General features: G+C 39.8%; 1 protein-coding gene across 1 annotated transcript; it reads left to right on the top strand.

Moving 5' to 3' along the window:
- Positions 1–7,073: 7,073 nt before the first annotated feature.
- Positions 7,074–10,836, top strand: LOC111948389. Its single transcript, XM_023961174.1, has 2 exons — positions 7,074–10,672; positions 10,755–10,836. Exon 1 carries the CDS (start codon positions 8,134–8,136, stop codon positions 10,345–10,347), a length of 2,214 nt encoding a protein of 737 aa, XP_023816942.1. The 5' UTR covers positions 7,074–8,133; the 3' UTR covers positions 10,348–10,672; positions 10,755–10,836.
- The last annotated feature ends 4,138 nt before the right edge of the window (positions 10,837–14,974 follow it).

Genomic DNA, 14,974 nt, shown 5'->3' with positions numbered 1-14,974 from the left:
CTGGCAGGGAAAACATGTACAGAGTGAATAATCCTTTATGCAAAGTATAAATAAATTAAATAAAGGAACATTTATTTTGTATGTTCTCAAACTGTGTGGCCCTCCTCCCTGGGGGGGGGGGGTACGATCTCTGACTGTGGTCGGAGGCCGCAAGGGAGATCTTCCTTCAGGGTTCACTTCCTCATTAGAACCCTCAGAGCCTCCAGATTGGGTTAAACAAAAAAAAGTCTAAGTTCTTTAAGATAAACTTTCTTAATTACTTTTTTTCTTGACTCCAACAAGGGTGACTGACTGCGCGTATATGCGCTCCACACACTCACCCCTCCCCCCTTCCTGCAGCATACGAGATCAGACACCCTGGTTTCATCACACACACTCATCTCACAACACATGCATTTCACTATTCTTCAACAAATCTGATCACAGTTGCAGGGAAAGGCAGAAGTTGGTATCCAATCCGTATCGGTGGCGTGTGCGAAATCCAGGCGGCATTACGGGGTGCAAGACACATTTACATTTAAGTTATAACCAACAACAACAAATCTGGTACAAACTAACAAATCATGAAGCACTAAAAACAATCTTGGAACAGATGAACAAATACTGAAACACAAAAGCAAATCCGGGTGCGAATTACCAAATACCAAATTAATAAAACAATCTCGGTACAAATGAAGAAATCTAGAAACACAACAACGAAAGTGGAGACACAGCTTCTAACAGAAAGGGAACGACCTGAATCCCGAAAGTGACGTAATATAAAACTAATTGTGTATGATTTTTTACATTTATTTATTACCTTTTTTTTATATGGACATTTTAAATAATTGAGACAATCCAAAAGCATTTTTTAAAATTGTATTAATACATAAGAAATTACAAAAATACTTCCGGTATTAAGGGTATTCCTTTACATTTAGCTTGCAAAACTAAGGTGGCCGAGAGGTGCAAGATACGCTTACATTTAAGATACAAATACAACAATTCTCAGAACAAATGAACAAATCATGATACACAACAACTAATCATGAAACACAACAGCTAATCACGAATCACATTGCAGAGTCCTGAAACACAAAATCAAATCCGGGTGCAAATGACCAGATACCAAATTACAAAAACACAACCCCATTACAAATGACCAAAACCAGAAACACAACAATGAAAGCGGAGACACGGCTTCTAACAGAAAGGGACTAAATATAAAACCAATAATGTATGATGTTTTAAAGTTATTTATTTGTTTTCTTTATGTGGACATTTTAAATACATGAAACAGTCCAAAATCATTTTTTATTGTATTATTTCGAGAAAAAATGACAACAATGATTAGCAAGGTAAAGTTTCACGTCACATCAGGTAGTAAGAAAATTCCCTTTCCGTTAGCAGCTGCTCGTTTTTAATTTTTTCTCCGTCTTCTGCTGTGTTTTTTTGCTAAAGGTGGGTTGATTGTTCCTTTTGTATATTCAGTGCATGTTAATAATGTAAAGCTATTTTTTGCATTGTAGACATTTTTATTTCATGTCTTCCCCTTCCCTTCCCTTTGATAGGTCAAGTATGTTGTTTATTTAGTGTTTAGATCTGATGTAAAGCTGCACTGAAAAAAGAGGCAAGAAAACAAATGAGCTTTTGGTGATAATATAATAGATCATTTGTTTTATGAATGCATCTTTAAGTTTTTGGGAGGATTTTTACTGTTGGTGTTGGAAAAACTACAAACACTTTTTGGAGTAATCTCTGGTTATATTTGATTTAGTTCCTAATGATTTATTAATACTTGTAAATGTAAATAAAACTCTATTACAAGCATTTGCTTTTTATTTTTTAAATCTCATCTAGATTCATTAGAAGTAAAAATGAAAGAAAAATTCCCCCTTTAGTTTATGATAGGCTAATACATTAAACTAGAACTCCTATAGAGTTTAAATATTTGTGGTATTTTTTTTACTTTGCTTTTTTTATTGTTCTTAATATTTTAGCAAACATCAGTGGTTGTTAGTAAAGTTCAACAGGAGTCCATTTTTTGCTGTTTTTTCTCTGTTTAACTTCAGTCAAGTCTGGATGGACGGAACATCCAGAGGGTGGATGTGTACAGGTACCTGAGTGTTCACATCAATAACAAACTGGAATGGCCAGAAAACATAGAGAAATGAACTCAGCAGATGCAGATGATTTACTCATGGTGGCTTTTGAGGAGGACAGGTGTTTCAGTGTTGCTCCTTCCAGCATAAAGGGATTCGAGCTTCTACTTTGGTTGCTGTCCATGGTGCTGAAATAAACCAATGCTGATGGATAACTACATAGATAACCCATAGGACATTTGAATAATCAGATGTAGGCAATCTATGTAAACAGACGACTAAACCTGATCAAATGTTACTGAATATTCGTCTTTTCTTGAGTTAAATCCCTTCAGAAATCAAAAACGACTTCTTCAGTCTGACTTTAGTCCAGAAAACAATATTATGTCAAACTGGACTACATATGTACACAATACCTTCCCTGCATTTAATAAAAAGTCAAACTGTTCAATATTTATGAAATTAGAAATCCTGTTTACTTATTTGTTTGAGAGACTGTATAGAAATGGGGCTCAGCTCATAGGAATGTACACAGAGGACCAATAATCTCATGATTTGCATTCTGAACTGAAAGAAATGAAGTTTGAAGTGGGCGGGGTGGTACTTTATCCCACCCATTTCCACAAATAGTATTGGGGCAGGACAAAGTGAGTTTGTATTTTAGTTGGCCCCCCTGCCAATCAAAGAAAACCGCACTAATGAGCAAATTTGAGCTCTAATCAAGAAAGAAAAACTTGTCATAAATTGGAAATTAAGCAATAAATATTTGTTTTAAATGTCATTAGGCTTTAAATTGTTTAATTTTGCTGTAAGTTTTGAGTTTTTAACAAGAGAGTTGGTGAGAAATTGCTCTCTTCTGCCACCAGTGGTCTTTTGAGGAACTCCATCTGGTCTTTCTGGGTTTGTGTAACGGTCATTTGTTAGTCTGTTGTGTTTTGTTTAATAAATGTTGGTTAAGTTATGAGAAGTTTATTTTGAAGGTAATTTTATTTTGAAAATACCGGAAGTGCTTACCTTGCTTAGCGCACATTGTATGGACAGAGAAGAGAGACGCTGGAAGCAGGAGTAACATGTTTGTATGCAAAGAATACCAGATGTGGATGAGAGGACACTAAGAGTAACTCCCATCTCGGCATGCAGCCAACGAGGTGATTTATTCATTTGTTTTAACAGTCTGTTTACAATGTATGTTCGTTGTCAAAGAAGTTTCTATTATGTTTGGATGTGCAGTTTTCACGGTGGATTTGGAGAGACCAAATAAACCCGTTATGAGAACCATTTGCGTCTGTAAATGCCTGGTGTGGAGAAACAGTGAAAACTCGACTGCTCCTCGACGTGAGTGGAGAAGAAAAAGAGCGCAAGTGACCACGCAGCCAGCACGTGCCTGCAGCATGACATCAAAGGACAGTCAGATGAGTGGTTAAAAGCGATCGCAAACGTTTGAAGCTACTCTTGACTTGCATATTTGGTGCGTCGGACTGAAGCATGACAAAGATATTTATATCTGGATTTCAATTTTGAACTCAAAGTGTGTTTTGAAATGAGAGAAATGTGCATACTGTTTTATACTCAAGTTAAGTGTTCTAGTGAGTTAAGTGTTTTAAGTTAAGAGTTTGAAATTTACATGGTTAAGGTTTAAGAATTTGTATTCTGCAAAGATAAGTGTTTGAAAAAATATACCAAACTTGAGTTTAAGATATTGAGGTTTCTGATTTCAACTAAGTGTTTTTGATTGAAAGGTAATCATTTCTAAAATGTCACAAAAGGGTGATTTTGCTGTTCATAATCAAGGGTAGGGCTGCACGATATGAGCAAAACTTGCGATGTGCGATATTAGTGATCAATATTGCGATAACGATATAATTTGCGGTATATAAACAAATAGGAAAACAACCCAAAACATCATTACCATCTCATTGCATCAGTTTAAAAAAATGATACTCCAAATAACCCTTGCTGACGTAGGAGGCAAACATCTAACATAAAAGGGCTCATCTGATTGGTCAACATCGGAAAGGGTCCATCCAATTGGTCAAATGCATAAATGGATTTATTTGATTCGTTAAATGCTTCAAGCTGCTATAGGATTGTATTAGCACATTTAAGGTAACCATTTATTGCGATTTTTGCTGACTTTTGCCATATGGATATTGCACTGCTTGATATTGCGATAACGATAAATTTGCGGTATATTGTGCAGGCCTAATCAAGGGGAATCAAATTCTGAAGAAAAATCCACCAAATTAGCTGAAGAGTTGCTACCTAGACGAAGTCAGAGGGCTAGAACATTGACAGAGAAAGGGAAAGAACTGCAAGATGAAAAGTTAAAGTCTCTTCAGCAAAGATTTAACTACATATACTCCAAATGGAAATCTCATGTTAAGTTTTCTAAGCAGTCCTTATCACAGTCTGCAGTGTCACCTTCAGACGAGCTGCTAAATGATATTATTGGTGATATCACAGGTCTTTCTGCAGATGTTCAGCTTGTTTATGAAGAACTGCATAACATTTCAGTACCAGATCAGGACACAAGACGAAGAGTAGACCAGTGTGTAGAGGTCTCCAAGTTTGTTGTAAAAAGAGCAACAAGTCAACTAGGTGGTTATTTGCCAGCTGAAGAAGAGCAAGAGTGGCCAGAAGCAGGCTCTCTTTTTGACTCTAGCACCTCTAAAACTGGTTCCATTTTGTCTTTCTTGAAAAGTGCTTCACATATTTCAAAGGACTCGTCTTGTAAACAACAAGAAGTTGCTGCTGAAGTTGCTGCAAATCAAGCTGTTCTGAAAGTGTTAGAAGAACAAGAAAAAGAGCAGTCAGAAATACAGAATCTGGAAGCAGTAGTGAAGAAGAAAATTGCAGAACATGAAGCAGATGTTGTGAGACGTCGTTTGGAACGAGAAGCAGAAGAGGTTAGGCACAGGATCCAGAGAGAAGAGGAAGAAATTAAAATGAAAGCCCAATTAGAAGAGGAGCACACATTTCTGCAAAGGACTCTTGAAGAAAAACGAAGAAGAATAAAACATTTGGAAGCAGTTAAAGATCTGAGTGTAGCAAAAGCAAAGTTGCAAGTGTATCAAGGTCAAGTTTTGGAAGAAGACAGAAATGAAGTTGCAAACAAAGTTGCACTGACAGATGCTAAAGAACAAGAACCCCCAAATCCCTCATTCATGCAAACAGCTACACCACAGTCTTCCTCTGCTTCTGCGAGTGAAGGGACAGCAGATCTCGTTAAGATGCTCGCAAGCGCTTTAAGTGCAAACAGAATTCCTGTCCCCGAACCAACAATGTTCAATGGCGACCCCTTGAAGTACAATGATTGGAAACTCTCTTTCCAAACCATAATTGATCAAAAGAGCATTCAAGATAAAGAAAAACTCTATTACCTTCGCCGATATGTTGGTGGTCAAGTCAGACAAGCACTCGATGGTTTTTTCCTTCTCGGAACTGAATCTGCTTATGTTGCATCATGGGTAATGTTAGAAGAAAGATATGGAAATCCGTTTGTGATTGCAAAGGCATACAGAGACAAACTGCAAGCATGGCCAAAAATTGGATCCAAAGACAGTTTTGAGTTAAGAGAGTTTGTTGATTTTCTTCATAGTTGTGAAACAGCTATGGCTCATATCAAGACATTGGAAATCTTAAATGACTGCAATGAAAACAGAAAAATCTTGTCAAAGTTGCCAGACTGGTTGACAGCACGATGAAACAGAAAAGTCATTGAAATAGAGGAAGAGAGTAATCGTTTTCCATCATTCAGTGAGTTTGTTAAGTTTCTAACAAGAGAAGCTAAGATTGCATGCAATCCCATCACTTCCCTGCATTCAATAAAACAAGGTGAAGTTGAAAAACAAAAAACAAAAAGCATTCCAGTTTTGTAGCTAAATCACTGAACACAAAATCCACTAAAAGACCGCTGGCTACATGCATGTTTTGCAAAAAGACTGGACACACTTTACATAAATGTCGAAACTTCATGGAGAAAGATCTCAAGGATAGAGTCAAATATGTTCAGTCTGAGAGATTATGCTTTGGATGTCTACAATTTGGTCATCATTCGAAGAGCTGCAGTAATAGGAGCACCTGTGACATGTGCAAAAGACGACATCCTACTTGCCTGCATGAAGAGAGAGAGAAAGAAAAGCAAAGGTCTTCACAAATCAATCAACCGTCTAGAACCGGCTCTCATACAATGCAAGTGAACAAAAGAGAGTGTTCACCTAATCCTCACCCCGAAATAATTCCATCTGCAATTTCAAACAGAGTGGTGCATGATGGGGCCACAACACAAACAGCTGCAGTTGTTCCTGTATGGCTTTCATCGACAACCCATCCAACCAAAGAAGTCCTCGTATATGCACTCCTAGATTCTCAGAGTGACACAACTTTTGTTCTCAAGGACGTGGCAGACACTTTGGACATCAGCAAGGAAGCAGTCAAACTCAAACTCTCAACAATGGCATCAAAGAACACAGTGATAAACTGTCAAAGAGTAAATCATTTACAATGCCGTGGTTTTTCCAGCACTAAGAAAGTTTCTTTACCCCCAGCCTTCACACGTGAGTTCATTCCAGCCAATAGGACTCACATACCAACAAACGAAACAGCTAAAGCCTGGTCCCACTTGGAACATCTTCAAGATGAGATTCCAGCTATGCAAAACTGCAAAGTCGGTTTACTCATTGGCTATAACTGTTCTCAAGCTTTACTGCCAAGAGAAGTTATGTCTGGCAAAGAAAATGAGCCTTATGCACAACGCACAGACCTTGGGTGGAGCATTGTTGGCCATGGAAACCCTCATGTGGACTTTAGTGATGCTATAGGTTTAAGTCATCGCATAATAGTGCAGCAAGTGACACCGATGGTTAAACCTTATGTCAACCTCAAAACTAAAGTGAACCCTCGTTAACAGAACAAAAGTGAAAGAAATAACTCAATCTGACCTCATCAGAGCCCTGGAGCTAGATTTTCAGGAAAAAGGTGAGGAAGAGAATTTTGTTTCTCAGGAAGATTTCACTTTCATGACAACATTAAAAGACAACATCACACAAAATGAAACAGGTCATTATGAAATGCCTTTACCATTCAAAGTTTCAAGACCAAACTTACCTAACAACAAAGTAAGTGCTTTACATCGCCTAAAGTCTCTTGAAAGAAGATTAAGGAAGGATAAAGGATATTATGAAGACTATGTTAACTTTATGACTGACATTATTTCACGTGGAGAAGCAGAAAAAGTCCCTGAAGAAGAAACTGATAACAGTCCATCCTGGTACATACCACATCATGGAGTCTATCATCCACACAAACCAGGCAAAATAAGAGTGGTTTTTGACTGTTCAGCTAAATTTCAAGAAACTGCCCTCAACGACAATTTACTGACTGGTCCTGACCTGACAAACACATTGTTGGGTGTCTTGTGTCGCTTTCGAAAGGGACCTGTTGCAATTATGTGCGACATTGAAAGAATGTTCCACCAGTTCCACGTGAGAAAGGAAGATCAAGATTACCTGAGATTCTTGTGGTGGGATGATGGCAACTTGGATGTCTCACCCTCCATTTATAGAATGAAAGTCCATTTGTTAGGAGCAGCCTCATCCCCTGGCTGTGCCAATTTTGGCTTGAAACATCTTGCAGTCCAAGGACAAGGTCAATGCAGTGAAAATATTCTACATTTCATCCAGAAGAACTTCTATGTGGACGATGGCTTGGTTAGTGTCCAAACTGAAATTGAAGCCATTCAACTTATAAAAGAAGAAAGAGAGTTGTGTTCTACAGCAAAGTTAAGACTCCACAAGTTTGTATGCAACAGTAAAACTGTTATGTCAACCATTCCAGAGCAAGAGCAAGCGACTGTCAAGAATCAGACCATGGATTTGAATATGCCACATATGGAGTAGAATGGTGTGTGTCATCAGACTTGTTCAAATTCAGAGTTCAAGTAAAATCAAATCCATTCACAAGAAGAGGAGTACTCTCAACTGTAGCCTCTGTATATGATCCTTTGGGGTTCATTGCACCCTTTGTTCTTTTGGGTAAACAGATACTCCAGCGAATGTGCAAAGACAAGATCGACTGGGATAATGATCTCCCAGAGCAGCTAAGACCGCAGTGGGAATCCTGGATCAGGGACTTGTCGACACTTGCTGAAATGCAAATACAGAGATGCTATACCCCTTTAGCTACTGACAAGGTCAAAAGGTTTGAACTTCATCATTTTTCTGATGCAAGCAGTGCTGGATATGGTGAATGTTCCTACTTACGAGTTGTAAGTGAGTCTGACGAAATTCACTGCAGTCTAGTTATGGCAAAGTCACGAGTTTCACCAACTAAACTAACAACCATTCCAAGACTTGAGCTAACAGCTGCTACCGTTGCAGTCAGAGTCAGTGATATGCTCAGAAGGGAGCTAGAACTCCAAGAGTTCTTTTGGACTGATTCTACAGTGGTTCTTGGCTACATAAATAATGAAGCCAAAAGATTTCAAGTGTTTGTGGCCAATCGAATACAAAGAATTAGGTCAAGTACAAAACCTGAACAGTGGGCCTATGTGGCTTCAGAGGACAACCCAGCAGACCATGCCTCTCGAGGTTTGAGGCCGGAACAACTCAAGAACTCTAATTGGTTCACAGGTCCAATGTTTCTCTGGCAAAGTACTTTACCTGTTAGAGAGTCCATGGTGGGAGAAATTAAGGACGATGACCCCGAACTCCGAAGAATAGTGTGTAACACGACAACACAGAAAACGCCATCATTCGTAGATCATTTTCAGAAATTTTCTGATTGGACAAGACTGGTGAGAGCAATTGCCAGATTGAGGCGATTTATCAAGGAATTCAAAGAAAGGAAGCAAAGAACAACAACAAGCACAAATTTGGAAGAAAGAAGAAATGCAGAAAACCTGATCATAAGACTTGTTCAAAATGAAGCATTCTGTAAAGATATCAAGACTTTGACGTCAACGAAAACAATCACAAAGGCTAAGGACAGTAATCTGTGGAAGTTAAGTACATTCTTAGATGACAAAGGCATTCTGAGAGTAGGAGGACGCTTAAGTCAATCTACACTACACCCAAACATTAAGCATCCAGTTATACTACCCAAGAACAGTCATCTTTCAAGGTTGCTTATTAAACATTTCCATGAAAGAGTGCGTCATCAAGGAAGAGGAATGACAACGAATCATCTGCGAGCAAATGGCTGGTGGATCCTTGGGTGCAGTAGTGCTGTCTCATCATACATTTATAACTGTGTTAAGTGCAGAAAATACAGGAAATGTACTGACAAACAAAGAATGAGTGATTTACCTCTAGACAGAACAGAACCGTCACCACCTTTCACTTACGTTGGGATGGACTGCTTTGGACCTTTCCTTGTCAAAGATGGAAGAAAGGTTTTCAAAAGATATGGCCTTTTGTTTACATGTTTATGCTCCAGAGCCATACACGTTGAACTGCTTGAAGATATGACGACTGATGCATTTCTCAATGCCTTGAGAGCATTTATTGCTATCAGAGGAAATGTGCGTCAACTAAGAAGTGACAGAGGTACTAATTTTGTGGGTGCAAAGAGAGAACTTGAACAACTAATGAAAGGGATGGATCAAGACAAAATGAAGGTTCTTGGCTGTGAGTTTCTTTTGAATACTCCATCTTCGAGTCACATGGGTGGGGTTTGGGAAAGACAGATAAGAACAATAAGAAGTGTTCTTACTGCAATTCTTGACCAGTCTGCACAAAGACTAGATAGTGCCTCCTTACGGACCTTTTTCTATGAGGTCATGGCAGTTGTTAACAGTAGACCACTCACTACTGAACATCTCAACGATCCGAATACACTCGAACCTCTGACTCCTAACCACATTCTGACAATGAAGTCTACAATTCTCATGCCTCCTCCTGGAGAATTTGTCAAAGAAGATTTGTACCTGCAAAAAAGATGGCGTCGAGTACAGTATTTAGCCAATCAGTTTTGGACTAGATGGAGGAAAGAATATTTGTTAAACCTTCAACAAAGACAGAAGTGGTACAAGAACAGGAGGAATTCAAAAATCAATGACATTGTTCTTCTTCATGATGATTCAGCACCACGCAATCAATGGAGGTTAGCCAGAGTCAGTGAGGTTTATTCAGGATCAGATGGCAGAGTAAGAAAGCTAAGGTTGCAAGTTAGCGATACCACACTTGACAGAGGTGGAAAGTCCACGATTGGAACAGTATTTCTTGAAAGACCAGTTCATAAGGTTGTAACTTTGATTGAGGCAGACTAATAATACTTATGAGGTGTTGTTAAAGACAAATTAAAGGACCTGAGAAAAATCCCACATTAAGATTAGTGTGATTTGGTGGGAGTGTAACGGTCATTTGTTAGTCTGTTGTGTTTTGTTTAATAAATGTTGGTTAAGTTATGAGAAGTTTATTTTGAAGGTAATTTTATTTTGAAAATACCGGAAGTGCTTACCTTGCTTAGCGCACATTGTATGGACAGAGAAGAGAGATGCTGGAAGCAGGAGTAACATGTTTGTATCTAAAGAATACCAGATGTGGATGAGAGGACACTAAGAGTAACTCCCATCTCGGCATGCAGCCAACGAGGTGATTTATTTATTTGTTTTAACTGTCTGTTTACAATGTATGTTCGTTGTCAAAGAAGTTTCTATTATGTTTGTATGTGCAGTTTTCACGGTGGATTTGGAGAGACCAAATAAACCCGTTATGAGAACCATTTGCGTCTGTAAATGCCTGGTGTGGAGAAACAGTTTGGTTTGGGTTGAGTTCAGAAATGGAAAGTGGAGACTTTGGCTATGTCAAGAAAAAAACAGAGTTGTCCAAGAGTAGAGCACTGGAGAAGATCTGAAAAAATGCTACCACATGTTTGACAGCAAAGTGACAGTTCTTTGGCCCCTTTCCAGGATCTGAATCAGGTTCTAGCTTCTCTTCCTCTGTGCTGCTGTGTGTCTGAAGGCTCTGGGCCACATGGAGGCGGCGACAGAAAGCTGCAGCAAGGTGAAAGCCCTGAAAGCCCTGGAGTCCATGTATGACAGCGATACCCCGGTACAGGACGCCAACGCTGCACAGAAGGTGGGCTGGTCGCTCAGGAGACCTTCAAGCTGCCTTCATTTCTTAAAGTGGTTGCTGAATATAGTTGAGTCCAGGTTTATGCGATTCATCCGTTGATGACCGGTCCAAACCTTCATCTATGTGGAGTTGTTAATAATGGTTCAGTGCTGAGAAACATCAAAAGAAACAGTCAGAAGAAGGAAAGCTGCTGTTTTTGGAGGTCCAGCAGCAACACGTTCTGCTTTTGAAGGAGTTGAAGTTTTTGCTGCATCACTGCACACTGCTGAAGACCCAAGGCTAACCGGACCACTAGCTGGATGCTGTGACCTCCATGACAACCATGGTTGTTGTTTGCTCCTCAAAGAGCAGTCGGTTTTCCTGGAGGGGCGTGTCTTTAATGACACACTCCAATGAAAATGGTGCTTTTAATACGTCCTTGTGCCCAGATCTCAGCCTTGTTATTCTGATTTCAACCCTGTAAATACATCATTTTAATAAAAAATAATAATTCTCAATTCATTTCTCAAACATGCTGTTTTTGAAAAGTTGATAGAGACAGATTTGGAAAGTTGTTAAAATGATTTCAAATCAAGTCATAGGTGACATCAAATAGTTCTTCAGAGAGAATATTATAATGACCTTAATGGGAAAAGAATTCCATTTCAGAATCAATAATGGACTTTTTTCTTAGCTTGTTCAGTGTTGGTAACAGGGTTGTATCAAATGTTTTAAACACCAAATAAATTATTATTATTCTGAGGCCAAAATGTCCTCCAATTCTGGAATTAACCACACGCTCTTTTGCTAGCTTACAGCCGCTCACAATCCCAAGCTAACAGTAGCGATGCATCAAACATGGTAGCAAAATTGGAGCTATCCAGCCGTACAGTTTGGAGCCAGATTCCAACTCAGACCAGGAGCTCGTGGCTCGTTGTTGTAGGTCCTACGTCACAACAAAAAGTTTTTCAAACAGCGTTTTTTTTTTTCTGCTCCTCATTCACCATTTGAAAAAGCTTTACTTGTGTTATTTAGCTTAAAAAATTATTGATAAGAACTTCAGGACAACTGCATGAAGCTAAATGCTTCTCTCTTCTGGTTAAAACACCGATTTGTTTTAGTTTCATGCAGCCGCATGGATGGATGGGCGGTTCCAAAATCTTTCCAGAAGCTTGGTTTTCATTTCACGAACCCAGCTTAGCGTTTCCATCTCCAAAATCACCAAAATGCTTCCAGAAGCTGCTGTTTCCCCACACGCGAGCTTTTCAATACGAATCTCCACGTGTTTACCTGGACTATACCACTACGGTCCCCCCCCCCCTTCCAAATCTCAAGTAATGGTACAGGCCTCGTCTAATTGGCTAAATGCTTTGGTTCTCCTGAGTAGGAGTCGGCTCTTTCATCCCCAATGAATGACACAATGACGTCAAATGACATCATCTGTGATGAAAGACATAATGATGTCATTTGACGTCACATTACGTCGTTTGACATCATTTGATGTAATTACATCATCAAATGACATCACTGGGCAGTGGCCAAAAAGTTCTTAAATATAAGTCAAGAGTCCTGTTTCAGAACTCAACAGAGACTCAAAGATCTCAAGAGATTTCACACATAGTGGTTTTAATTCGGTTCTCACATTTACATTTTCACTTCATTTCATTTTTTCATTTACGACTTACACCTCAGAAACATGAAAAAAAAGGGCAAATCGACTAAACCTGTGGCCTCTGAAACCAAACCTCCAGAGGTTCCACAAGTTCAGAAAATGTCTGATGAGGAAAAACCAAAAGGCCCGTCTGTCAAAAAGGATTTGTCTGCTCTGATCCGAGAACGGGACCTTTTACTGAATAAACTGTACGACAGGAATGAGCAGTTATCTGAACTGAAACAGAGAAGAATTGCCACTGAGGAGAGCTGTGTCCTGCACTGGGAGTTGCTGCAAGACATGGAAGTGGCCTTGGAAGAAAAACGCCGACTCAGACAAAGACGTGAAAAAGAACTCCAACATTGCAAACGGTTGATGAAGGCAAATGCCCAAAAAGTCAAGCAGGATCTGGAGGAACAGGCCAGCTTCAAGCATCAACTGTGTACAAAATTGCAGTTGGAGATGACACTGGCGAACCAACTTGAGTCCCAGGTGGCAGAGCTTTCTGAGGAAATGACAACACTGCAAGCATCTGTCCAACCTGTGGAGTGTGCTGGCCAAACCGAGGGTTTGCTTGAAGAGAGTGACCCACAACCGGAAAGATCTGAGAATATGACAAAAGATGCATCATTGGATGTTACAGTTTCAGACCCACAAGCAGTTCCAGAACCTTCCAAGAAACGCAAGAAGCGTAAAAATAAGAAGGGAAAGAAAATTCCTGCCCCGGAGGAACTGGAAACCTGCAAACCAGTCAGCGCACCTCTGGCTGACCAAAAAACTCCAGAAAACATCAGTCTGGATCATATAAACACAGAGGAAACCAACTCAACAGCAGCAGAGTGCTTTCCCCAAGAGACTGTCACAGAATCTAGGGAAAATGTTGCTGAGGAGCTTTCTGAGGAAATGACAACACTGCAAGCATCTGTCCAACCTGTGGAGTGTGCTGGCCAAACCGAGGGTTTGCTTGAAGAGAGTGTCCCACAACCGGAAAGATCTGAGAATGTGACAAAAAATGCATCATTGGATGTTACAGTTTCAGACCCACAAGCAGTTCCAGAACCTTCCAAGAAACGCAAGAAGCGTAAAAATAAGAAGGGAAAGAAAATTCCTGCTCCGGAGGAACTGGAAACCTGCGAACCAGTCAGCGCACCTCTGGCTGACCAAAAAACTCCAGACAACAGCAGTGTGGATCAAATAAACACAGAGGAAACGGACCGAAACTTGGACCAGGCTCCAGTCCAAGTCCAAGTTTCAGACCAAGTGTTTGCTTCTGAACAACCAGTGACTGCAGAACCTTCCAGAAAGCGCAGGAGACCTATGGAGATGGACACAACAGAATGTCCTCCCATCAAAAAACAGAGGATCTGTAAACCAGTCCTTGTAAGGACTCGTCTGGCCAAACGAAGGAGTGCAGTCAAGGCCAAACTTGAGGAGACAACAGACAAAACTGCCTTAGGACTGCCATGGACCTTTATCAGGGAGAAAGACCCTGAAACAGAGGAATCAGTTGTGTCTGGACCTCTGAGAGAAGAAGCAGATGCTTTCAGTCAACCAGAGCCACCCAAAAAAGAAAAAATCTCCCTGTGGAGGAGATTCAAGAAGGCTCTCACACCTGCAAGTTGGCGCAAGTACAAGAGCGACACTCCTGTGGTCATCCCAGATGAAAGGTTGACAGAAACTGCAGAGGCCGTTGAACATCTGCTTCAAAGTCCATCTGTGGATGATCAAGACAGTGACTCGCTCACCTCTCTGTCTACTGATTCTGGACTGACTGAAGAGGAAACGTCAGATGAAGAAGAAACTTCAGATGATGAGGACGAAACGTCAGATGAAGAAGAAAAAACTTCAGATGATGAGGAAGAAACTTCAGATGACCAGAAAGAAATGTCAGATGAAGAGGAAGATGAGTCTTCTCATGGTCAGAGGATTTCTGTGTGGAGAAGATTTAAAAAGGCTCTCACACCAGCAAGCAAACGCCGGAATCAAAATAGACTGGAAATCTAGATTTTAGCCAAAACAAACTTGGGTTTTCTCCTGGTGCTCAGGTTCACCCTTAAAAAAAATATTCATCATTTATCTTTTTTTTAATTGTTAAGAGATGAAGAACAAAACCTTTTTTTTTTATTTGTGTTTGATCTTTTCAGATTTTCTCCTGGTGCTCAAATTTACCCTTAAAAAATGTTTCATTA

This window comes from Oryzias latipes, chromosome 12 (assembly GCF_002234675.1).
Source record: "Oryzias latipes chromosome 12, ASM223467v1".
Lineage (NCBI taxonomy): Eukaryota > Metazoa > Chordata > Actinopteri > Beloniformes > Adrianichthyidae > Oryzias > Oryzias latipes.
This window is presented reverse-complemented; position numbering and strand designations above follow the sequence as displayed.

Bases quoted from the DNA above. Each gene is read 5' to 3' on its own strand.
- LOC111948389 (XM_023961174.1), top strand. From the start codon at position 8,134: ATGTGCAAAGACAAGATCGACTGGGATAATGATCTCCCAGAGCAGCTA.